We start from the raw sequence: 27,234 nt of genomic DNA, 5'->3' as shown, positions 1-27,234 counted from the left end.
TGCACATGAAAATGAAACATCTTAGAAAGCTAATGACAGGAAAAATGTATGCCTTTACAAATAACTCAGGAGAGCTTCTTGCTCCAAATGTGCATGTTTACTGACTACTCATACTGGTTTGCATTAGGATTTCAGTGAAATTAAGAGAATGTTCCTTCACATGGCAGCTGCACTCTCTCAACACAAGGAGAGTTGTGTATCTTCCATAAAATCTGGCCAGAAGGTTGTGTTCCAAGAATCTTAACAACGATGAAATTTGTTTGCATGGAAGAGTTTTGATGAAGGAAATTGGGTTTTCAAGGGAAAAACAGGCATGATCTGGAAAAGGTGAAGGGGCCTTTAATAAAGCTTCTTTCTGGAAAACAATCTTAAAATATAAGGAAGGACTGCAGCCCCCAACCTCCATGCAGTCTTGCAGTCTACTTATTCCAACATTCAAAATCAGATACATCAACAACATTTGACTATAAACATAAAGCTAGCCCCCCCCCCCCCCCCCGGTCTGGGTTTTCAGGGATGGTGAAACTGTGGCCTTCTGGACGTTGTTGGACTCTCATCAGTCCCAGCAAGCATAGCCAGTGGGCAGGGATGGAGGGAGTTTTAGACTAGTAACATCTGGAGGGCCACAGGTTAGCCAGCCCGGCTTTAGGAAATAAATCATCATGCTTAGAGATGACTTTATTTGCAACCTCCACTGTTGGAGGCAGTGTGTTTCTTGAGCAGCAGTTGCCAGGTAACACAACTGAGGACTCCTACACTCAGATCATGCTTGTGAGCTTCCCATTGGAGATTCTGCTTGTCCACTGTGAAAACAGGATGTTGGACCAGCTGGGCCTCTGGCCTGATCCAGCAGCCAGGCTACTCTTATGCTCTTATGACCATGCTTATAAGCAAGTGGCTTTAAAGTTGTGGCTCAGTGGCAATGCATGTGGCGTCAGAATTTGAGGTCATTACACTCTGAAACATGGTACATGCACAACTAAGTGATCTCAAATAATGGGGCTGAAAATGAGGCCTTGCCACCAGAGGCTGGTTGGTGTGGGGTTTTTGGCCAATCCAACCAGGGCTGACAGTATAGGGCTAAGTGAACCACTGCTTTTGGAACATGAGAGCTGAGATTTTCTAAAATAAGAATCCATAGGCCAAACAAAAAGGCACTGAAGCTTGCACATGACCCAGAGGGACAGCACTGTCCCCATCTCACCCACCCACGGTTTTTGCAAGCATCAACAGACAAACACAAGAAAAGGTGTAGAACATTGAAATGCCAACTTGATACTCCTCACTTGTTCCAGTGTTTGCATATCTTCCAATGCAGTGTAGCCTGGTCAACCTCTTGGCATTTTAAATTATGTATTAAATAAGTAATGTATTAAAAAAGTAATATTACCGTACCCAAGGATTGGCTGGCATCAGAGGGTGAGGCCCAGGGCCAATGGGTGGTGCACCATTTGGAGAGAAAGGATCTGGCTTGGAGATCAAAGAGTAGTTTCCTTTGTCATTTACACCAGGATGAATGAACCGGCAGTTCATACCCCAAGTACAATGCCCTATGGGGGGGAAAAGCACACAGAAGGTTTGAAATCTCCATGCACGGGAACAGTAAAAACACACACACACACACACACACACACACACACAAAAGTGACTGGAACATATTTAAATCTTTGTAGAGATGTTCAAATCACTTGAAAAAGAAAAAGAAAAAAGAAGGCAGAGCATTCATCAAAGGAGAAATGCACTGCTGATGCTTTACATTTCATTTCTTGGTTGCTGCTTCTTTATGAATTGCCCAGGTCCTTAGAGAACTTTGGTGAACAGCTTTTATGAAAACCTAGCAGAGCTCAGAGAGAGAGTTGTATCCTTGACCCAAGTGCCAAGAGAAGCTCAAGTGAAGCCTTCCATTCCCATATAAGTGTCCATCTAATCCCACCTCTGAACCTGGAAGGTGGTTAGCTTAAACAAGTTATCTCAGAATTGTTCAATCAATTAAAAACCTTCCGAGCAACTTAAAATGTGCCACTGATTAATTGCAAAGGCATTTTTAATTAACTAAACATTTTTAATGAAACATTTTTTAGCACAAAGTACTTATAAAAATTATGGATGTAAAGTACCATCTTGAAAGTCTTTTGTATGTAAAATAAATGTCTCTTTTACATGGATGCCTACCTCAACACAAGCATCTCTCTCCACCACCTAAAAACAAAGCAAGTCTGCTTCTTACTTCAGAAATATATTTATCCAGGTTCCAATTTAATTAACTAATTAATCAAGTAAAACACATAGGATTTCTTTAGTTTCTATTTAAGACCGGAAATGACATGCATTTTTAATGTCCTTGCTTTTATTGTCAAACAGCATTAAAGCCAACCAATTAAACATATATTTTAAAAGGCCATGGAAAATCTGACTGCCACCCACTCTAGCCATGATGGTGGGACTTGAAATCCAGGTAATAAAAAATGGCTCCTGAGTCGTAATTACTGAATGGAGTGTTCATATTCAAATTCAGGATGTATTGGAATACCAAAGACCATAGATGTGGGTTCCTTCCTTGTGCTCAGCTTCTGGCTACCCCAAATATCTGAGTGGTCACTGCTACAAACATACCAAGTGGCCCTGCCAGGGTCTGATCCCAAAGGATTCCCTCTTACGAAGGCCTTTTGTGATGCTTGCTGTGACAACATTTGAGAACGTTTGATCTGATGTGACTCGATAACATACAGAAATAATCCTGGATAATGCACTATGTTCAGAAGCCACAAGTCTCGGGAGGCAGGATGGCAGAGGCAATAAGTCCTGACAGCTGCCTCTGCAAGCTCCAGGAGAGAGGGAGCACTTGGGCATGGCTCCTACCTTTCATGAAAAATCGACAGGTGAGACGCGGCCTCACTTTCCTGTCATTTGGGTCTTTTACCTCTCCCTCTTCCAGATCGTCATCCTGAAAGACATAAAGAGACAGGTATGTAAAAGGCAGATGCTGCTACAGCAGCAATGCTGCCAATAATAGAGTATTTGCTTTGCTACCCTTCAATCAAGTAGTTGCACATTGGGAGACAGGTGAAGCCAAACACTTTCTATCCACCTGCTCCTGAACAGGTGGACGGTGAGCCACGTTCCACCAGCCATAACAGGTCCAACGGAGTCTGTCATTCTCTTCCTCCTTTCTCTGCTACGTCTTGGCTCTTAAGAAAAGTCAAACATTTGTAAACGTTCAGCATGGCAAGGGCAGGGCTTCTCTGTGTTACAGAGTACTCTCACCTGCCAGTTATTTTCCACTATTAAACATACAGTTCTATCTCTTCTCAGCTATCTATCCCTTTCCTCCAATTGCAAAACTGCCAAAATATGGCAGATTCAAGAGCTGGGCTCCAAGCAAATCTTGTAAGATTTAAAGCAAGTGTACAGACACTTTTTGATTTGCACAAGGTAACTTTGGTGAATGATAAATTAACCTGGAACAGATTTTTTTTTTATCTCCCCACCCTCGCTTCCTGCCTCCCACTTGGGCACAGAACATTAAAAGTGCTTTATTTTATTTCTGGGTTTCTCCTATTCATAGATCTGCAGGATGCCAGGTATGCAGATGAGGTTCCACCCTATTAAGTTCAAAGGCAATCTGTTTACAAGCAGCTGTTAAAGAGAGCAAATAAAACCATTTCACTGTTCATTGCCACAAAATCCAACTCTCCCCGTTTCAGGAAGAACAGTGCAGAATTACAATGTGGTACAGCTCTTACATAGTCATAGAAATGAAAAGCCACACCACAGCACAACATGTGGAGAGAGAAAGCTGGGTGCTCTTTATGACAGTCTTCAAAACTAATAACTCGGAAAAGTCAGACAGTAAAAGCAAGATTGCTTTTAACCAAATGTGGGGCCAGAGCTCAGCAGTACAGCATATGCACTAGATGCAGAAGGCCAGAAGCTGTGTCCCTGGTATCTTTTTTGGGGGGGTGGGGGTGGGGAAGGCAGGAGAAGTTACTTCAGTGGTGGGCTACATACTCTGCATGCAAAAGATGCCAGCTTCAATCATTGGCCATGCTGGATGAGCTTTTCTGTTTCTTATTTAATCATTTTATTCAGTTTTATAAATAAAGAATAAATACAAAGTAATTCACCACTAGGGCTGGGTGATAGATATATCAATATATTGTCCAAAACTGGTTTGAAGTCCATATAGTGATATTGGTTTCATTATTTTTGACCTGGCAATACATCACGAATCATGGTGTGTGTGTATGTGGAACTATGCAAAAATCACAATATGGGAAAAACCGTGAAGCCAGCCAATGCCTCTTTCAATTCCTGCAGTCCCTGTTAACTCTGCCAGCTTTGCTCTTCCCTGCCTCCTGCAGGAGGCAGAGAATCACAAGAGCAGGAATGGGCAAAAATCACGATGTAGGGGAAACTGTGAAGCCAGCCAATGCCTCTACATAGCTCCATCCTTATTTCAGACATTGTGATATATTGGTATATTGCAATGTTTAGCTGTGATATATCACAATGTTTAAAGCCAGTTATCGCTCAGTCCTGATGTTCACTTCTACATAATTCCATCTTTATTCCACACATTGTTATATCGGGATGTTTAGCTGGTGATATATCGCAATGTTGAAAACCAGTTATCACCTAGCCCTATTCATCACACCTTGTTATCATCCTTATTACAATGCTAACAAATATGTTATTTGACTCTGTCCCACTTTAGAATTGACGGAAAGAGAACATACCCTCCATGGCCCCACCACTCTCAATGGAAGCAGTTATACAAGCACCTACCTGTAGGTGAACTGAAATGCAGGGAACTGGTCCTGCACTACAAGCAAGTAGAGGATGTTACATAAATGCCATAAACATTCAGAGTCATCACATACCTTGCAATACATTTACCCGTATGGTTTGAGGGATGGGAAAGACTAGTTGGCAATTTTACACAGTCACATAAAGCGAGCCAAGACAGAGGACTGTTAAAAAAGAGATCATGCATTCCAGATTCTGGCATAATGGGAAGGAGGCTGTCGATTGTGATTTTGTCATTAACATACATAAGAAAAGGGTACCAAACTGAAATGGTTTTTTTTCTTTGAAATGCCACATAGGACTCTTCCTTTGAGTGTCAATTTTAACACAAAAGCTAAAAGCCACACTTTGTGCTACCAGTAATCTATTGTAACCCCTTATAAAGTTTTCCAGCGTTTAGCCAGTCACCATGCTGGCTGGGCTGATGGGAGTTGTTGCTTGCAACACCTGCAGGGTACCATGTTGGGGACCCTAGCCTAAAAAATTCTCAGACAGCAGGGATGGCAAAGGGCTCTGGGCCTAAAGTCAAAATAGCTGACTTGGTATATGGCAGCTTTCCATGTTCATATGGATAGCATGAAAGAGCAGGCCTTGTATTGCATTTATCAGAGAGAACCTCAGTAGTGGATTTTAAAAAGAACCCTTCCAGGATGAGTAATGCCTCTGCTATGCTCTCTTTTAAGAGACTGACTGGCATCCATTTCCAAAAGCAGGTAGGTTTTAAGGAAACTGATAATGCAGAAACGCCAAGCTTACATGAATAGGCACAGGCTATGTGTATGCTTCAGACAGTCCGCATTCAAGTTTCCTGCCACCAATAAGCAGATAGGAAACTGTCAAATGATATTCACTGGAGCTGACAGCCTCACTAGACTACATGGAGATGCAAACCTAGGTATCCTGTTAACACATGAAGCTGCCTTATTCTGAGTTACACCACTGGTCCATCTAGCCCAGGAGGAGATACTCTGGCTAAGAGTTCTTCCCTAAGACCACAAGCAAAAGGAAGCCTTTCCTAGCCTGTCTGTCTTCTAACTGGAGATATGCAAGGGACAAACTTGACACTTCCTACATAACAAGCATGTGCTCCAACTCAAAGTGGTGGACAGTCCCTTACTATTTCCGAAAACCAGGAGGAGAATGAACTAAAGTAAAGGGGAAACTCCCCTACTGCTACTGCAGCTCTGCATACACTGAAAATGCGGGGAAGAAACTCAACACTACATTCCCTCCCAAGATTCTGCAAAAGAAGATCATGGGCTCTGTCTAGTTGCTTCTCCATCTCTTTGCTCCTAGGTTTTCTTTTTCTGAATGAGGTAGCTTAGAAAGAATGGCCTGATATGAGATTGACTGGCATCTGAAGATTCCAATGATGATAGTGCTGTGAGATGCATGTTAGGATTCCTTTAGCTGAAAATGTACCTATGAAAACAGCCCACAAGAGGTCCTTTTGCATATGCAGGAGGTCTAGGAAACAGAAGTGGGAGGCAGAGTGCTGTCTAAACCCACCCTGGTTTCCAGGGACACTGGCTGGGGGCAAAACCTGAAATTCTGGGAAGGAGGTGAACTTACATCAATCTCGCCATCATCAATTTCTCCGTCTTCCTCTTTCTTCTTCTCTTTGACAGGCTCCTGCCCACCTCTTTCGTCGTCGCTCTTTGTGCCAGATTTTTTCTCATCCTCAGGTGGTTCATTTACCTTCTCTTCCTCCTCCTCTTCCTCTTCCTCTCCCCCAGCCTTGTCAGTCTCATCGTCAGCAGCAACGGTGCTTGGCTCCTCGGGAACCTCCTCATCATAGTCCAGTTCATGCTCGTCTAGTTCCCGAGTGACTGAGGAGGCTTCATCACCCAAGTCATTTGCCTGTTCTTCCTCATCCTCCTTGACAGAGAGAGAGCCCTTAAGCTCCCTGCTTTGCTCATTATTGTCGGAGTCCTGAGACTTGGTTTCACTTAAGCAGTCCTCTTCACCTGAGTGGTTCTCTTCTTCTTCGTCGTCCTCCTCCTCCTCCTCCTCCTGACTCAATATTCTGTCAGCATCTTCCTTGCCTTCTCCCAAAGTGGTGCCCTGCCCGTCCTCTCCATCCTCTTCTGAGCCGCTCTCTTTGAGGATTTCGTCATCAGACAGCAGCTGGTCCTCGTCCTCTTCCTCCTCTTTTTCGTCGGGAGAGCGGGGGTTTTGCTCAGGGCTTTTGGAAACATCCATCAGGGCCTGCTAGTCTGTAATGGAGAAAAATAAATAGCTGGATGGGATAATGTGTAAACATTCAGCCTCAAGCATTCCTACATTTCTCAGCTGTCAGATACAGATACTCCTTAAAAATGAATCCTCAGTTTACAATCCAAGCAGAGAGACTGGGCCTGCTTGCCTAACAGTACCATTTAAGACCGCAAGTGTTCAAACCAGAATTTTATCTGCTCCCAGTTACACAGAGTAGACTATGTAAGACAGTAACTTGTGAACCGTAGCAGGTGTATGTGAAAGGTGAGGCCCACAGCATTTTACCAAGTACAAGCTTCTGATCCTTATGGAGGAGAATGTGTGCAGTTTGCCTGGGGTTGGGGAGGCACCTAGCACCAGGTGTTCTGCACACATAACTCTTAAAAAGGACATAGCCAGTTATTTCCCATGTCCTCTGCACAATAAATCTAACCTCTTTCCCCATACCTTACCTTTATTCTCCTCTAATTTCTTCCTCCCCAGCACTACCGTATCTAAACATAGTCAGCAGAAAAAAACATGTTTTCTGAAAGCCCAAAACATGCAAGGTTAATTAATCTGAGGTCAAAAGATTTGTATAACTCTTAACCTTACTCCAATGGTATGCACACAGTCCTCATTTGAATTTTTATCCCTAGGACTTAGAACGGATTACAACCCCTAGACAGTAAAAATTCTGGGACAGCAGTCTTAGTCTGTGGCAGCAAAATCACAGAGGATCTTGTGGCACCTTAAAGACAGGTGGCACCTTAAAGTGGCAGAAGTCCACTTCACCAGAAACTCTTGTGGTATCAAATTGGATGCAAAATTATGACACTTGTCAGGATTGTGGGTGGTCTTAATGCCCCAAACTCTTCAGCTAAACGAGAGAAGGCTGAGCAGATGAATTTTAAAGACATAAGGCAACAGCCACAGCTACACTGAGAGGAGGACAGCCACAAACCCCTGTGTTGCAAAATGTAACAATCTACAAAAATGCAAATGCAACACGCTGGCTAATAACTGTTAGTGAACATATAATCGGTTATGATGTCATTCAAAATATACGAAAAAGCAACTTCAAAATGATGTATGTATTATACAACACATCTCACAAAATATATAAGTAACTACAAGTTGTTATATGCATCAGAGTCAAAGAATCAAAGAAATCAATGAATAGCGAGGAATTCCTCTCAAAGGAAGACGTCTTTCCAAAGTTTCAAAAGGACACTATATCCGGAATAGTTCAACTGTTTTGGAATACAGTGGTACCTTGGGTTAAGAACTTAATTTGTTCTGAAGGTCCGTTCTTAACCTGAGGTACCACTTTAGCTAATGGGGCCTCCTGCTGCTGCCGCGCCACCACTGCACGGTTTCTGTTCTGATCCTGAAGCAAAGTTCTTAACCTGAGGTACTATTTCTGGATTAGCGGAGTCTGTAACCTGAAGCGTCTGTAACCTGAGGTACCACTGTAACGTCTTCATCAGCTGGAAATGGAATATAAGGCACTGCAAGCGATGAATGACAACAAAACTGAGCAACCTGCACGTAAGTTACACGGTAGAACAAAATATATAAAGATGTACATACCGAATAATTATCAATGAAATATTCATACTAGTTGGGATCATGCTAGTGGATCAGTGCTCACTGGATAGTGTAGCTGCTGATGCTTACAACACAAATGAACAGGACATATAAAGTTGACCACTGTATAACTTACATGCAGATTGCTCAGTTTTGTTGTCATTCATTGCTTGCAAAGCCTTATATTCCATTTCCAGCTGATGAAGACTTTATTCTGAAACAGTTGAACTATTCTGGATATCTCCTTTTGAAACTTCGGAGAGACGTCTTCCTTTGAGAGACGGCTTGGCGTTCCTCGCTATTCATTGATTTGTTTGATTCTTTGTTTGACTCTGATATATATAACAACTTCTAGTTACTTGCATATTTTGTGAGATGTGTTGTATGATATATACATCATTTTGAAGTGGCTTTTTCATGTATTTTGAATAACATCATAACCGATCATATATTCACTAACAGTTTTTAGCCAGCATTTTGCGTTTGCATTGTTGTACACTGAGAGGAGGAACAGGGGTACATCTACGGTGCATATAACAAAAATCAAGAGTGGCAACAATTGGGGGATGGATGAGTGATGGTATTCCTAGGCTTGGGATGTGGGCTGCAGGCAAGAGTGCAACATCAGCCACTGGTAGGTCCCAAACAGCCTGCTGGAGTGAGAAGCATGATGCAGAACAGCAAGCAATGGAAAGACCAAGCTGACATTTTAATGCCATGGCTTTCACTTCTACCATTATTTATCTATTGCCAACAATTCGGCCGCAAAGGAGAATTAGCTAACCAATTAGCTAAGGGAGAGAACAATATCGAAGGCAAAGCAGTGACAGTCAGGCTTCCTGCAATTGCTATTTCAACAGCACCATCCTTTTCTCTCTTTCCCTCTGAAGCTCTCATTGTATTGCTTTTCTTATCTCACCTCACAGGGTGGGAAGAAATTAAAGTTCTGGGATGAGTTATCAAACAAACAGTCAGATAGCTGGAGTTAATTAGAATCCACTGCCCCTTTACATATGTGCAGAAGTAGTTAACCTGGAGGTTGTTGCCAAATTCTAGAACACCTAGTTGTTTTCTGCCCTTCTAACCCTTTCCCCTTATGCTTCCACTGACATAATTAGTCTTTCAAAAGTCAAAGGGCAAATAGGAAGGAACACCCTAAGAGTGTTTTGCAGGTCTTTATGAAAGGGGGAAAACATGTGAATGCAATAGTTTTGCCCCCTCCTCCTTACTAGGCTATAATGGATAGAAAAATGACACTCCAATCTAAGTGCCAACAGTCAATCAACGATGCCAGTTACTGCCAAACCTGTGTGCCATGAACAGCAGGAGCACCTAACCTTTTGCCATCCAGATGATGTTGAACTAAAACTCCCATCAGCCATCAGCCGGATGGTTCTGATGGTAATTGGAAGTCCAAAATATCTAGAAGGCAACAGGCTAGCCATCACTGGTGAACACGGATATCCAAAACCACTAAGCCTTCAGGAAAGGTAGGTTGACTTTGAGCTTTCAAAGTGACTGGAAGATTTAGCTGCATGTTGGGTTGTTTAGAGCCCTCTGCATAGATTCTGCCTTAAACATAAATAGACTATGTGTAATATATATGTAATATTTAGGCTTCGTAATGACAATCACTTAAAAAATATTATGTACAACTTTGAAATAGCCCATTTTTTCTTGTGCTGAGTACATTCAAAAAGCAAATTAATTCCATCAGAGTGCTCTGATGGTGTTTCCTGCTTGGCAGGGGGTTGGACTCGATGACCCTTGTGGTCTCTTCCAACTCTATGATTCTATGATTCTAATTCATTTTATGGAACAGTACATTTTTTAGAATTTATTTTTTTAAAAAAATCCATTCCACACAACTGTATTAGACCCTATGTATTTTCTTTAGAGAAGTGGTAATTGATTTGCAGTCCTCTAGATGTTGTTGTATTCCTGTCAGCCCAAGCCAGCATGACGGGGTCAGAGATGATGGGAGTTACAATCCAGCAACAACTGGAGGACCAGAGATACCCAACACTTGTTTTAGAGAACAAAAAGCTTCCTCCATATTGCACAGTATTCTTGTGTTTCTCCCCGCACTAGGTGTAAAGTTTCTACAGCTAGCCTTGATTTGGGCCTGTATATGTCAACCTTCTTCATACAGGCACAAAAACAAATAGCTAATATTAAAAAAGTAGACATAAGACACAAAGTGTCAAAGATAAAGTGATATTAGTACCACATAGAATGTCTGGGTAGGTAATAAACTCCTAACTTTAAAGATCTTTAACTTTAGAATGCTGTAAGAATGTAATATATACCAGGGCACATATGTTTTAGAATGGGGGAATAAAACAGGTCTTATTTAAAAGAAAAGTAAAATTAACTGAAGGAGCCCTTAACACAGTTTGATTCACTAGACGCTAATACTTTGAGAATACCTGTACATCAAATTTTGGGACAGATTTGAATTTCCAACTGAGAGAATGTTATCAGGAAGCTTAAAGAATGCAACTAATTGACTTCTATTAAATTGTGGCTCGGGGCAATAAAGTGTAGCTTGGAAGAGCTACCCATAAGTTCGCCATTTCAAAAGCACTTAAAGGCTAGAGATCGGAAACATCTATGACCAAAAGCTTGCTGTACTGGCCATTTTCCAATTATGATTTAAAATGGTTTAATTACTTCAGAAATTATTCCCTGCTGAAGACAGGCCCAGAAGTTTGTTTTCAATCTGAAACACCCAAACTTAAAGGTCGACATTAACAGGCTTACAGAAATGTAGAGAGTCAGAGGAAGATGAGCTGGAATAACTGATTCTAAGGCCAGCTGAAACAGCCAGCTTAAAAACCAAGTAAGTTTGAGAGGATGTGACAGAGGTACTTTAGTAAGTCTGGAAGGTAATGCCTAGTTATATTTCATCAGCAAGACTAAAGGAGGCGGAGGTATTTTGCTCACTGACTGTTTAGCTCACAGAATTCCATGTGTGCAACATTGCCCAATGACTTCTCAAGTGACATAAAAGTTGTGCAGAAACCAAGAATATACCTTGCACCTGTGACAAAGCAACAGAAACACTAGAAAAATTATCACCTTCCAAACAATAGTTATGTTTTATACAGCACCCCTCTTAAATTCATGATGATAGCAGTGTTAGAAACTCAGATATATAAGCTAAGCACCAAACAGTTCCTTAAACTAAGGTTACAGTCACCAAAACAGAAGGTCTAGTTGTCATTTTGGGGTAAGACAGCTCTAAAGACTGTGACATCTGGCTATTTCAGATGACAACCTTGAGCTAGGTTAAGAACTTAAAGAAGAAAAGTCACTTGATCCAGGGACAGTCTATATATATATATATATATATATATATTGCCCTATTTCTATCTCTTTCTCTTAATGGTGACATGGACCATTCATAACATAAGAATGTTCTTCACAACTGTGAGTAGGGCAGTGGGGTGGTGTAAGTGAAGACAAGGTACAACAATTAACTATAACACTGTTCACCACTCCTGCTCAGGCTGCATAGAAAAAGCATTTTGGTTCCTGAAGTTCGTTCTAATTGTGCAGATAAAATATAACTGACAGAATTCTACAGAATGCGGTATTAGTGTGTGAAAACAGTCAATAGCTAATGAATGCACCTTCAGATGGTACAGATGCAGGCACCATCCTGGTGCCCAGTCATCTTCACTTGGTCACAAGTGGCTGGTAGCCAGGGGCAAAATGCACCAGGTGCCTGGCTAATTTCGAATACTGGATGAAAGGGAATTGCATAAGAAGCAAGAATGAACAGGGTAGCAAGCTGTGAACAACCATGTCAGTCTGGCAGAAGATCTTAAGTTGGTATACATATAGGGCTTCACCGATTGATTAGCAGATGGACATATTTGAGCATAGGAAGACATTATTCCTCCCTCAGTCAAATGGCTCCCAATCAAGGAGAGTGTGGGTATTTGTGTCCTCCCTTGTCATGTGGCTTGGCTAACTTTAATCTGAAGTGTAATTCTGTCCCATTAAAAAGAAACCCCATACCATGTCAATTGCAGCCAATCCTTACTAACACAGGATAAAAGACAACTATTACCAAGCCTGGAGAATGGAGGACAGTGAATAAATATTTTGTGCCACAGAAGCCAAATGAAACTAAATAAATGGGTGAGCTAAAAACCAGTATTTTCAAACATATGTTATTATACTCATAACCAAAGATTTTGAAAGGTCTAACAAGAGAAATGTTTCTCTCTATTGTGAATAACATGGGATTTTACAGCGAACAAGATTTAGCCTTTGTCTCTGTGTTACCATTCCCCAAAGGAATTTTGCCTGAAGATGGTAATTTGCTTCTCTAGTTAGGTCTCAGATGAAATAGCATTTTTCTTCCATTTAATTTAATCTGTTTGTGGGAACAACATTTAGGGAAAGGAAATCTTTTCACCCCAGAAAAATCTAACCATGAAGTGCTCATTTTAAAGGTTAAACATGGAATAGACGGAATGTTAAGTGATCAATGAATAAGACCCAAAAAACATTTAAAATAAGTATTTGCCGCATTCAATTAGTTCCATAACAATCATCATTTTTTTAAAGAAACTGGCCTTCAGCATATTCCCAGGTGCCAGCATCAAATTCCTAGTGCCTTGAATTTTTATCCAGTGCTGGCCAAGAATGAAGGAAATTCTGTTATATTATTGATTACATAATGAGTATTACTAAAGCTCGCTCTGAGAAAATAAATTCATGATCTGTTACTTTTACAAAGAATTCCAGAAGAACCTCCATCTAATTTAAGCATGGTGTAGTGATTAGTAGCTAACTAGGGCCATGGAGATGTAGGTTTAAATCATCATTCAGCCATGAAGCTCACTGGAAGACCTTAGGCTAGCCTATCTCAGATTAATGTTATCTCAATTTAACCTACCTCACAGGGTTGTGGGGAGAATAGCACAGGGAGGGGAGAACTAGGTATACTGCCTTGAGGTTCAAAGGATAGGACAAAAGTAGAATAAAAAAATGAAAATACTTGGCCACTGTTGAGAACGTAGTTTGATCACTGTGAAGTCTACCCAATGCTACCTATCCATGGTACTGACTATGAAATGGTTTAGAGAGGAAGGGTGAGCAACATCTAGTCTCATGCCAGATGGGGCTTTGGTGATCAGGGACTGAAATAATACTGGGTTTGCAGTTTGCAGAGTATTTTGTTTGACAAATGTCACACCCACTCTATTCCTGCCCAGTTACAGGGACAAAATGCAATTGGCACTTATACATTGAAAGTAATTTGTTTAGCAAAACTAAAGCCCATGCTTTTAGTGTATTTTAGGTTGCAATCATATTCCCATTTACCTAGGAGCAAACCCTGTTGAACTCAATGGGACTTACTTTTGTACAGACCTGTAGAGGACTGTGCTGTTAGTATGATTAAAAAAAAATTCTGGCTTAGACTTTCTTTCTACTGCTGCATTTGATTACATAAAATGACCATAAATGAAAATAAACTGTTTCCTGACGTTTTAAGCTTAAAACCAGCAAATAAATACTTCAAAGAACAACCAACAATAATCCACCTTTAGCAGTACTGTTTTTAACAGCCCGGTAACGAATAGGCATCTATCACAAAGTCTGTTGCTCTAGCCATAGGTGCTTGAAAACAATAAGACTTACCAGCTCCTTATACATAGATCCACATAATACAATGGGATCTTATACCACATATCTATGCAATGCCAAGAGAAAATGAAGCTAAGATGGAGAAGTGTCATTAAGAGCCTAGAAGGAGAATGCTACTTTTTGAAAACACATTTCCTCAAAATGCAGAGGGCTGATGAGTGGTTAAACATGATTTATCTTGGCTTTACTTAGCTCTCACTAATCCACAATGCTTAACAACTTGTCAGGAGATTTTTTTAAAAGATCCTCCTCCACTGGCAACCACAAGGGAGGTGATATAATGCAATGGCCCAGAAAGAGAGTAAAGTTTTGAATTTTGCCTCTGCTATGCACTTGCAAGGCGGCTGTAGGCAAGTCATTCTCTCTCAGCATCAGCCTCTTTCCTTATCGGCAGTATGTTGATAATACTAATTTACCCTCTAAACTTCTTATAAGGATGACAAGATTGGTTATTTGAAGATTGAAAGCACTCTGAAAATGCTAAGTATCAACAACAAATCCTAGTTATTCTTCCCAAGGTATCAAAGAGCTCCCTATTACCAAAGCTTATCTTTGAGATATCCAGGAGCTACCAGGCCATTTAGGAATACATGCAGAGTCTTCACCAGCTAAGACGGGACTAACAAAGGTCTTGATCTTTCATCTTTCCTACACCCTATCCCTTCTTCAGCACTCACACTTCCTTCTGCTCCCTAAGACAAATCACATTTTGAGCTTTTGCATCTTAAATTAAGACCCCATTGTATTATCTTTCCTCACTTCAAGCAATCCATCAAGCCTTTCAGTATCTCCATCCATACAAAGCAACACCCAATTTCTTCATTTAATTAATGAAATAATAATAATTTTATTATTTATACCCCATCCATCTGGCTAGGTTTCCCCAGCCATTCTGAGTGGCTTACAGCTTATATATAACATAGTAAAACATCAAACATTAAAAACTTCCTGATACAGGGCTGCCTTCAGATGTCGTCTAAAAGTTATGTAGTTCTTTATCTCCTTAACATCTGAGGGGAGGGCGTTCCACAGGGAGGGCGCCACTACCATTATGCAGTCAGGGGATGTGTGTTCCCACCTACTCCCTTTATATGAGAAACCAATGATAACTTCATATACATTCATGCAAAACTTAACTTGATCAGGCATCCTTTGCATGAACCTCAAATCTTCATTTCAGTTAAACCTCCCCTTTGAATTTCTACTTGCAACTTCAGAGCACCTCTTGTCTCTGTGCTGTCCACAGATAAGTTAATACCTCCGTCTCACCCTCTTTTGCCACTCTCTTTTCAGTAACTAAATCCATGTTCTTAAGCCTCCCAGCAGAATCAGTGTCAACCTACTCAGTCATTTCCCATTTGAGCTGTTGCCTGACACACCCTAACTGCAGCATTGGCCCCTGTCAAATCCATCCAGAAAAGAACCTGTAGCCAGCTAATGAGGAACCCACATTGGCACTTGTCATCACAACTTGCTTTCCATTCATTGAGGACTCAGTCTGTCCCAATACACCCTTCAAAGCAGGAGCGGCCATCAACCTTTCACTATACCCTCCTCAATTTACCATCACCACCACCAATCCCAGAGGCCATAACTCAGTGCATTGCATGCAGAAGGTCCAATGTACTATCTCATGTCAAGTAGAGATTTCTCTGCTTGAAACTGCCAATGACAAGAATGAGACTGGGCTTGGTGGATTAGTCATCCAACTCAACTCTTATAGGGCAAGGATAATCAACATGGTGCCCTCCCAGATGTTGGTGAACTACAAGTCTCATTATCCCTGTTATTTGGCTATGCTGCCAGGTGCTAAAAGGAAATGGAACCAAAACATATTTGGAAGACACCACATTGGCTACCCATGTTTTACATGTTCACCATCACTCTGTGGTAAAGCACATACTGAAGCTCTCAAATTCATTTCTGGTTACAAAAGACAGCAGCTAAGTTGCACAGGTTTATCAGAAGCATCCACAGCTCAATTGCAGATCACCTACTTTGCTTGCAAAAGGTCACAGGTTAAATCCCCAGCATCTCCATCAAAAGGATCACTAGTAAGACTGCTAGGAAAGGCCTCTGTGTACCTGGGAACATGGAGAACTGTTGAGATGACAACAGCAGTGTGTCTGGGTCAATGATCCAACGCATCTTAAGGAAGCTTAACATTCACAAGGGTAGCCAACATGATGCTCTCAACTCCCATCAGGCCCAGCTAACATGATCAGTGACCAGGGATAATAGGACCAGGGATAACATCACGGGGGGGGGGGGGCTCTGGATGTAGCAATCCCATCTTTTACCGGCAGTACGAACCACCTCATGCAGCATGGGAGCAGCCTCAAACTTCAGAGAGATGCTTTCAGGCTAGGTTGCCTGATGCTCTGACTGCTTCAATTGTTAACACGGAACGTCCCTCTTTCCCCTCTGCTCGAAGCCACCTTCATCCCCACAGAGCAACGCCGACCTCCTCTTTTCCCGCCTCCTTGTGGGATGCCCTGGAGGTCACCCCTTTGACACCCCGCCACCCTGAACTAGCCCTCCTGGTTATTGGGGGGAGGGAGTCACAGCCTCCCCCCCTCCCCAATAACGTCATCCCCGTTCAGGGCTGGGGGAGAGGCCTACCACCCCGCCCTCCGAAGACCCAGAGCGCGAGCAGTGGAGGTGAGGGAGGCGCCCCCCCCATTCCAGGGCGCCTCAGCCCAGCTCCCTTACGACCCTCCGCCCACTTCCGGGCCTGGAAGCCGGGCCCGTCTCTCCTCACCTGACCGGACGGGAAGGGGACGAGGAGGGAGGGAAAGCGGCTCCGAGAAGCGGCAGGGCGCGAGACAGGGCCTCTACTGGCGGCGTCGGAGCAAGGCGGCCATGGCGTGACGTCATTCGAGCGCGCCGGCGGCGGCGGCGTCGAGACGGCTAAAGAGAGTGTGAAGGGTTTGTGGAAGCGCATGCGCAGAGGCGCCCAGGGCAGCGAGAGATTAAGAAAAAAAAAGAAAGGGGTGTGGCGGCGCATGGTTAAGCTCCAGAGAAGTAGTCGGAGGGCGGGGACCGCCTCTAAAAGGGTTAGCAGCCAATCAGGCGATCTAACCTAGAGATGGGGCGGGAGACAGAGCTTTGTTGCGCTTGCGCACTGAGTCATTTGAGCACTTTTACTGTCCAGAACTTGTTTCATAGTCACTGTAATATAAAGCAAGAATGGTTCTGAGCACGTGCAGAGTGCCCTAGAGCGCCAGCATTTCAACTCGTGTTTTCCCCGCCCCAGCACACTATCCCTTGTGACAGGCATCCGCCTACCTAAGAACGACACAAGGCTTAGAAATTCAAAACCTGAAGCTTCCATCCAATATTGCAGCAACTGATTTCATACGAATCTAAGCGCAGCAGATGGTTATAGTTGCTGATTCCAAACCCCACCCTTTGGCAGGCCAATGGTCGCCATCACTGCTGGCAGAAATTCAAGAGGTGAAGCTTTCTCCCAATGCTGTATGTTGAGTCTGGTGAAAGATGCACCAGTTGATTTTGACAGTTCAGCTTGAGGAAGCTCTACAGAAACTAATCAACTATTTTGCTCATCAGCCTGACAAAGACCAACATCCTGTGTCTGGACGTCTCCAGCACTTCACGCCTCAGTATTGGTGACCACTTGCTTGAGGTGGTAGATGATTTTGTCTTCCTGGATTCCACCATAACCAGCAACCTCGCCATTGGTGCTGAGCAAGGCAGCTACAGCGATGGCTTGCCTCTCCAAAAGTGTATGGGAGAATGTGGCGCTAACGTCCAATACCAAGATGAAGGTCTACCAGGCTTGCTTGTTGAGCATGCTGCTTTATGGAAGTGAATCATGGGCAACTTACAACCGCCAGGAGCAACGCCTCAACACCTTCCACAGGCACTGTGTCAGGAAGATTTTGGCCATCACATGGCAGGACAGAGTCTCAAACAAGGATGTGCTCTCCCAAACCCACATTCCCAGCATGTTTGCACTCCTATCTGCGTGATGTCTATGCTGACTTGGTGAGAGAAAAATGATTTTCTAGCAAAAACAGGGCAGCAGATAGGGTGTTGATCCACTCTCTGTCTGTTCCCCCCCAAAATTCAAGAAATGACAAATAGAAAAGTAGAAAATATAAACAGGGAAGGAGAGAACGAACTTAGAAAACCCAGGTTCAGATCCTCACTCAGCCATGAAGCTTGCTGGGTGACCTTTGGGCAGTCACTGTCTCTCAGCCTGTTGTTGTGAGGATAAAATGAGGAGAACCATGTATGTCACCTTGATCTCCTTGGATGAAAGGTGGGTTGTAAATGTAATACGTTAATAAGTAACAATAGTGATTAGATGTGGGGAACCTTTTGCGCTCAGATGTTGCTGATCTACAACTCCCATCACACCCAGCAAGCATAGCCAATGGCCAGGGATGATGGGAGTTGCAGTTCAGCAACATCTGGAGGACCAAAATGCTTCCCACAGTTGATATAGATCTATAAACAAGCAATTCTAAACTGACTCAAAACCTTAAGATGGAGATAATCAAAAGCAATTGGAACTAAGGAGGAAAAGTTGAAACTGAGAAATGCTATTGCCAAATACAACAGAAGAGGGAGCTCACACCCAACAACGATGCACAGTTGAATACTTGCAGCCTTTTGTCTCTTAAGCAAAAGGACAAATGTATACAAATCTGTCATCATAAATGGCCAAACATTCAAAAGCCAGCAGGGGAACATTTCCACCTCCCAGAACTTTCTGTAATGACTTTAAGGGATACTGGAACAAAGGAATTTTATAGACTGCAGCTTGAAACTGCTGGAGGTTCAGTTCACTTGTGGACTGAACCACTACCATGGATTTACCCCCTGCAATACTTGTGTTAATTGGTGTACCAATGTCAGGATGTTTGTGTTATCAACACAACTAAGTTAAGTTTTACTTTTTTAATAATCACTGTTAAAAATGTTAATAAGGGGTAAATTCCTATGTGAGTGTGTGAGAGTTTTAGATGGGTTGTTGGAAACTGACTGATAAGAACAGACTAGGCTAGGGTCTCTCTCTAAGCTGTGCTGGACATATGTTTCCTCCTAAACTGTACCCCTGCCTTGCCCCTTCCTCCGCCTCTTTTTGTGGGCATATTGCACATATGTTGATTTAGTCATGGTCAGAGTCATTTAGCTAATTTCCCCAAACTGAAGTGATTGATACTGACAGTTTAGTGGAGCTAATTGCTGAGCTAATTGCTGAGCTATTCCTCACTGCAGAAACATGTAAATCTGTATATTTTGACTGTGTGTTTAATAAGTATTATCTCTGTATTCATATTGGTAAATACTCACATGAGTAGGAAACAATATGGCAGACTATGGCAGCATAACAGGTCACTGGTGGTGGGCCTACCTTGGTGGGTCAGCCCCACAGGAGTGACACCAAAGGGGCTTTTCTTCTTTGGGTTTTTAACTTCAGGGGTCATGATGAGGGTGAGGGCACTACCCAAAGAACTTGTTTATGTCCCCCAGCCTAGACAAATGTTTATTGCTTGGTGGAAGAGTGTGGAAGGAAAGTTACTGGCCGCCATGTGGTGTGACAGCCCACAACAAGGGTGGACATAGGGCCCCTCCAGGTAAGAGCCAAGGTGTGGGTGTTTGCAACACCCCAACTGGGATCTTTAGTTGTGTGGATCCAGGTGTATTGTCTGGAGCATGGTGATATCTTCCATACTACTAGTCAATGTTTTGTGTTGTTGTTATTCTCCCATCTGTTTAGTTTACACTGTTAAATTAGGTGAGACTGCTTGTATCGTGTCATACAATTGCTTTCTATGTTTTTCCTTATGATATTATATCCAATTGTTTCCAATATATTTCTTGAAGTGTCATACTTCTGGTTTATTTGATAACATTGCAAGCCACTTTGGGCACAATTTTGTGGAATAGAAATAAACATGACAATGATGATGCTTCTTACAATGTATTATCAGCTCTTTATCCTAAGGTCCTAGGGTGAGTTGCAGCCATTAAAACACAATATTAAAAAACAGTTTGGAACAATTTAAGATTACGGAAATAAGATGGGTCCTAAAAATATACATCTTGGGTGTCAAAAGAGGTGCGTCTTCAGCACTCACCCAAAGCTGTATAAAGAAAGTTCTGCAGTTTAGGAGCTGCCATAGAGAATCCCCCCTCTCAACCAGAGGAACTATCAAGAAGGCCCTTCTGCCAATATTAGCACTCAAGAGGGTCTGGAAGGTTGTTGTGATCTAGTCATTCTCCCAAATCAGCTGAGACCACAAAATTATTAGGTAACATTTAATCCAGATTGATTAAAGCAGAATAATACATTCTGGGATACCGAGGCCACCCCTGAATGCAGGTTTTTCCCACATGAGGGGAGCTTACTGTACATCTTGAGAGAGGCAGAATCTTCAAACTGAATGAACCTACTATAAATCAAAGGCAGCCTGCTGAGAATTACCTACAGGCCCCTCTTCCTGACTCACCAAGGAAAGCTGAAATGAGCATTTTGAATAAAGTATTATACATTAGAAGTCAAGCCCAAATGTGTCTGGGGTTGGGATGGCAGTGCCATTTCAGCGGTTTGATGAGCATGAAATGAGGTACAAGAGCAGGGAGGCGAGATTATGAATTTGTTAGTGAAATATGTAGACAAACAGCACCAAATCCATCACTGAAGTCAATCAAGGCACTTCTTATTCTTAAAACAAACCAACCCTGAGACGAATGTTGATTTTACACCAGTTTCAGAAGACTGGATACTGCAAAGTCTTGAGTATTTCCCTGAGATTTAACAAGGTATGCTTGAACTCAATCTTATGTTGCTGAGTTTTCCCACAGACCACAACAGAAATACTTTTAACTGGTTTTAAAGTTGTATTTTTATATTACTATAACCTGCCCTTGGACCTTATGGTCGAAGGGCTTTTTGAAAAAAGAAGTCTTCCTAGTAGCAGTAATAATAGCAGTATTAATAGACTACCTGGAAATGCCAGGGATTGAACCTGGGAGCTTCTGCATGCAAAGCAGATGCTCTGCTGTTGAGCTCTGGCCCTTCTACCACAGGGGAGGACTGGTGTCTTCAAGCCCTGCTTGTGTAGCTCCTCATAGGAATCTGCGTGTTACCAGTGACTTTGCCTAATAAACCTTTGCTTCCAACAAAGGAGAGCCATCTGGAAACATTGCTGAGGCCTAAGCAAAAGCAGATTTAGCACCCCTCCTATTCCAAGCAGAGAAACTAACTGAGCTGGCAGTTCTGTCTTACTTCAGCACCGGTGACAGGACAGCACCCTACATCACACCTGACATCAGGCTAGCTTAGAGGGCACAGCGGCCAGGCCACATGACACACCCAGCTCTGTCCCCCAACACTTTGGGAAGATCTTTGCCATACATTTAAAGCACATGGCTTTAAATTCAAAGAATCCTGGGGACGATAGTTTGCTAAGGATGTAGGGAATTTTAGCTCAGTGAGGAGGAAACTACAGCTCCCAGGATTCTTTGAGGGAGGTCATGTGTTTTAAATGTGCACTGGATGTGCTTAAAAATTACTGTACAGTGTGGATCCATTATTTGCTGCTGATCCCTGTTCCCCTGTATCTGCCAGCTGAGGTAGCTGCCTCAGGGCCCCTTGAGACTTGTGGGTTTTGTGTTCGTGTGTGTGTATTCTGAAACATACCATTGACACAATAATCATTTACTTATACAGTGGTACCTCAGGTTAAGTACTTAATTCGTTCCGGAGGTCCGTACTTAACCTGAAACTTTTCTTAACCTGAAGCACCACTTTAGCTAATGGGGCCTCCTGCTGTTGCCGCGCCACTAGAGCCCGATTTCTGTTCTCATCCTGAAGCAAAGTTCTTAACCTGAAGCACTATTTCTGGGTTAGTGGAGTGTGTAACCTGAAGCGTATGTAACCTGAAGCGTATGTAACCCAAGGTACCACTGTACTGGACTGTCCACACATCATGTTAACTCATTATTGCCCCCTGAGGGAGCACTCATGCACGATAGCACAACAGAAGCAGGACAAAAAACAAAAACTGAAACCTTTGTGGTTTTAAAAGTGACAGTATTTCAGTGGGAAGCTATGGGAGATGTACTGGTTGAAAATGAAACATGTCCACGCAAATGTGTTTTCAGCCAAAACCGTATTGGAAATAGAATGGCATCTAGCCATCCTAACACAATCATCATGTCAAATAAACATGAATGCACAATAGAAAGGACCCTGCCTAGTGGTAGGACTGGTGCCCAGTGTAAAACCATACTAAGGCATCTCTGAAACCTTTGGCTGAGCAGATGAAATGGCTGTGGCTTAATGGTTTGAGGACTGGGCTGCTTGCCGGGAAAACTGCACAGAGACAGAGGTGAGGTGGGGGATGCTTGATGATGAGCGATCCACCATGGAAGCAGACAAAATCTCTTCTCCCCCTCCCCTCCACCCCCTCATAATAGGCCTGCAAGTGAGTCACCCTCACTGCCACCTCAGCTCTGCTCTGATTTTATGTTAATCCACAGAAATCTTCCCTTCCAATCTCCCAAGGCAGAATTGCCTCAGTACCTCTCAGCTCAAACTATTACCCAGAACAACAGTCGAGTCTTTCCTGCTCCTTTGGCTGCTGCAAAAATACAAAATCAACTTCTTGGTCTTGGGTCTTCTGACAGGTTGAAACCCCCTCTGCTCTGTGGGCCCTAACAACAAGGTGTGGATGAAAGCACGAGACTCCCCTTTCCTCAGCCACCACCCCATGCTGCTCTCAGAGCTAAATCTGGAAAGAATCACCAGAGCTTAAACCAGGCGTGAGCAACCTGTCACCCTCCTGATGTTGTTGGATGACAGCTTCTGCCATCTTTGGCCATTGGACATGCTGGCTGGGGCTGAGAGGAGTTGGGGTTCAAGCCTACCCCCACCCCAACCTGTAGAAAGCAACCACTGGTTTAAAGCAGGCTTCTTATTTTCCATAGGTGGTGTTTTCCATAGCGCAGGGATTGGCAACCTCAGACCTGAGAGCCAAATAAGAACCTCTGTCTTGCCCTCAGAAGTTTGCCCAGTCCACACCCTTTGTACCAGCACTGCTTGAGTGCATTTGCCTGGCTGGGATGAGTTCTTGAACTGTGAGGATGCCTCTTGCTTGCTTGGATGGAAGGTGGATAGAGAGACAGGCGTGTGTTTAGAAACCTCTGACTTTGACTTGGTTGGTTTGATATGGTTAGCCTACTGTACAAAGGTAAGAGTCATGGCCATCATGCTGGCCACACCCACTTTTGCCTCTGGCTCCACCCACCACCAGTGACTTGTGTCTCCTAGGAGGTTCCACCCAAAGGGAACTTTGCCTTATATTCAGACTGTTGGTCCATCTAGCCCAGTAATGTCTACACTGACTGGCAGCAGCTCTCCAGGGTTTCAGGCTAGGGAAATTCCCAGACTTGCCTGAAGATGACATCAGGGACTGAACCTGGGACCTTCTGTATGCAAAAATGTTCTGCAGTCCTGAGCTTCAGGAGGGACGTGCAGCATTTTTATCCCACTGCTTTACAATATCATTTGAACCACTTAAGGTGAAAGTAAGATAGCAGGCTGTTCCCATGGTTGTTGAGCCAGGATCATCCCCAGAAAGCAATAACTTCATTTTCTGGCTAAGGAATCCCACAATTCCTTGTTCACTTTTTGTGTACCAAAAAGTAGTGTCCAGAAATAAGTATGGGGGTGTATCTTACTTGTATACTTACACTTATGCAATGTAAATATTTGTTCCTGTGGAAAATGAAATGTGGAGAGTCTATGCAGTCTCCAAATCTCCTGTTGTGTTGCCATTGAACTGTGACTGTTGAATTAATGTTCCACACTGTTTGTCATAATGTAAGCAATTTCTCCAGAGAGAGAAATCCTGATAACACTTTACGGAGGAAAACTAAACAAGATCAGTGTATAATATGTGGAGAAATAAACAGAGAATTTTTGTCTTTCTTATACATTTGTGTGTGTGTGTGTAACAATTAAAACACACAACATCATTAACAATAACATAGGTAGACCTAGTGAAAGGAGTTGTAAAGTTTGAGACATTACATTTCGGCATGTAAGTCCATTTCATTATTATTCAAATTTCAGGTTCCCAAGTGTAGTTGTCCAAAATGTTTCATGGGTTTACAGAGCTGGATTGTGAAGATTTTTTTGACATAGACACATATTTAATACATTTATACCACACAACATGACAACTTATGGATCTTTACTTTGTGCTTTCACTTTATCAAATAAATTTCCCATGAGGGAAATCTGCCAAACTTCTTGGCACCAAAATTCAAATAAATTGGAATGAGAAGTTTCCCAAGGTTTTGCTATTACCAATCTAGCTGTTGTTACCAAGAAAATAACAAGGCTGTTAAAAACTATATTCTGTTCTGAGTTATCAAATATTATCAATAAAGCTAATTGTGGTTTAGATTCAAGATTTTGGTTAGCAATTTTATAAATTTCATCAAAGATTTCAGTCCAAAATTTAGATATCACTTTGCATGTCTACCATATATAACAAAATGTTACCCTTTCACTGCATTTTTTTCCAACTTACTGAGGATATTTTGAATTTATTCAGTTAAAATTATACTTCTCAGGTTTTGTCTTTCTTACTTCAGGCCTTGTATATAGCAGGGAGACATTCACCTAAATATATAGAAGAAAAACTCCTTCAGCCAATTGGACACGTGCTACTTCAGCAAACATCATGCATTTCCACCTGGTTGCTAAGCAATACTTCCATCCAGCCCCCTCTTGGCTAGTTCACAAAGAGAATTTACCCCTAAGTTGTACACAGAATGCTGTTGTACTTCCAAAAGGTGCATAGGTCATTCAATATGTGTGAGCATAACACCCTGTGTTGGTTGCTCACCTCTATCACCATCCTATACACAGGGGTTCCCCAACCTGGTGGCCCCCACCACATATCTGGACTACAATTCCCATCATCCCTGACCACTGCTCATGTTGGCAGCAGCTGCTGAGAGTTGTAGTCTGAAGCATCTGAGGGCACTGAGTTGTATGCCATAATATACTACTAGTAGACTCAATCTCTGAATGTAGATTCTTATGTAGCTAAACCAGGTGCCAGAGCATAGGAGCCAACTCCTAGGTGCCATGGGAGCTTCAGTAAATAAAATATTTGAGGGGGCCGGGCCCCCACAAATTAGATGGGCAATACCATTTGAATGGTGTGTGTGCACTGCATCATCTCATTGATTATGCAGGGCAGGGCATACCTTGGCCCCCACAATGTTTTATTCAAGTTGTCACCCCTGTGCTAGAGATGGGTATCAGCACTCAGTAGGCTTAGGGGAACTACAGGATCTGCAGGAGTATAGGCAGGTAGGGGGCTCTGTTCTTCTCTTTGAAACAGTTTGCTCTGGAACTCCTTGAATAACCCAGGAGCTGATAGCAAGAAGGGGAAAGAGAGTGTGTCTCTTTGTCTGTCTGTCTGTCTGTCTTTCTGTGTGTAATTGATATAATTTGCTTTCAAATATTAAGAAGGATGACTGGCAAAGACGTAAAATGACACATTTCTCACTGAATTGTATTCAGAGCCAGAGTAGCTATTTTTGCAAAGCCTAGGCAATTTGCTCAAGGTCACTGAGAGAATTTGTGGATGGACAAGGAACTGAACTCAAGCCCTTTGGCAGATGCATCCATTATGAAATAACTATGTAGGCCAGACCCTACAAAGAGGTCAAAACACTGAATCCCCATATTGTCCACAGAAGACATAACTGACATTCTCTCTGTGTCCTAGAGAAGGTCACATATCAGGACTCGCCAGTGGTTACAAAATTCTGCTCTCAGAGATGGTTCAAGAGCAGGCGCCACCAAGCTGATGCCCTCAGCTTGGATGACAGCTCCTGATAGCATAGTCTAAGAGAGATGGCCTTGGAGAATCTCTGCCAGTCAGAGTAAGCAATACTGGGTTAGTTTTACCACAGGTCTGACTCAGAACCAGCTTCATATGCCAAAGAAGGACAGAGTTTTTTTCATGTATGCTACAACAGCAGCAAGAATACTCATTGCAAAGCACTGGAAGACACAAGACCTACCTACCAGGGAAGAATGGCAGATGAAGCTGATGGATTACATGGAATTGGCGGAAATGACTGGTAGAATCCGAGACCAGGGAGAAGAGTCGGTGGAAGAAGATTGGAAAAAATTCAAAGCTTATTTACAGAAATATTCTAAAATTAATGAATGTTAGAAAGATGCTGGAAAGAAGTTATATGACTTTAGTAGAAATATTATAAAGAATCAAGTATGAATAGATTGATATTGGGTAAAGAGGTAAATTTAAATTGAAAATTGCGTTAAGTTAAATTATGGAACTAAATTTGTGAAAGAGGGAAAGGACTTGCTGGAATATTTAATTGAACTAGAATACAAAAAAGGAGGTGTGAGGAAGTCGAGGAAATAAGCAAATGAAAGATAAGGATATGAAAATATGTAGTTCTTTTGTATGTCTGTTTGTTCTTTTTTGGGGTTTTTCTTTTTTCTTTTTTTGTATTGTTGATGTTTTGTACTACTGTATTTATTTTTTGTCTTTGAGGTTTTGTAACTGTTTATTGCTTATATTTTTCTCTTGTTTCTTTTCTGTTTTTTTGCAATGTCTAAACTTTAATAAATATTTTATATATATAAAAAACAAAATTCTGCTCTCAGAGATGGTTCAAGAGCAGGCGCCACCAAGCTGATGCCCTCAGCTTGGATGACAGCTCCTGATAGCATAGTCTAAGAGAGATGGCCTTGGAGAATCTCTGCCAGTCAGAGTAAGCAATACTGGGTTAGTTTTACCACAGGTCTGACTCAGAACCAGCTTCATATGCTCGACTTGGGGATGAAGATAATTCTGTAAAGCGGAGGTGGGGAACCTCAGGCTCTGAGGCTGAATGTGGCCCTCAAGGCTTCACTATCTGGCCCTCAGGACTCTCAGCAGGCCCCTC

General features: G+C 42.5%; 2 protein-coding genes across 3 annotated transcripts in view; one reads left to right on the top strand and one right to left on the bottom strand.

Annotated features, from left to right (window-relative positions):
* Positions 1-17,157, bottom strand: part of ZC3H18 (zinc finger CCCH-type containing 18) — a 53,129-nt gene extending 35,972 nt beyond the window's left edge. For both annotated transcript variants that reach the window (XM_081017765.1, XM_081017766.1), the window contains exons 1-4: positions 17,018-17,157; positions 6,379-7,022; positions 2,860-2,944; positions 1,396-1,550 (exon numbers count right to left, since the gene is read on the bottom strand). In XM_081017765.1, coding sequence (XP_080873891.1) covers positions 1,396-1,550; positions 2,860-2,944; positions 6,379-7,008 — 870 coding nt within the window. In that variant the 5' untranslated portion in view covers positions 7,009-7,022; positions 17,018-17,157. The remainder of the gene's footprint in view (positions 1-1,395; positions 1,551-2,859; positions 2,945-6,378; positions 7,023-17,017) is intronic.
* The window catches only part of LOC308483694 (thyrotropin-releasing hormone receptor-like), a 38,279-nt gene continuing 28,166 nt past the window's right edge, over positions 17,122-27,234 (top strand). The window contains exon 1 of the mRNA XM_081017839.1: positions 17,122-17,175. The gene's annotated coding sequence lies outside the window, so the exon portion shown is untranslated. The remainder of the gene's footprint in view (positions 17,176-27,234) is intronic.

Source organism: Podarcis pityusensis (assembly GCF_964106645.2).
Source record: "Podarcis pityusensis genome assembly, chromosome: 8".
Classification (NCBI taxonomy): Eukaryota; Metazoa; Chordata; class Lepidosauria; order Squamata; family Lacertidae; genus Podarcis; species Podarcis pityusensis.
The sequence above is the reverse complement of the archived record's forward strand: the minus strand, read 5'-3'. Positions and strand labels throughout refer to the sequence as shown.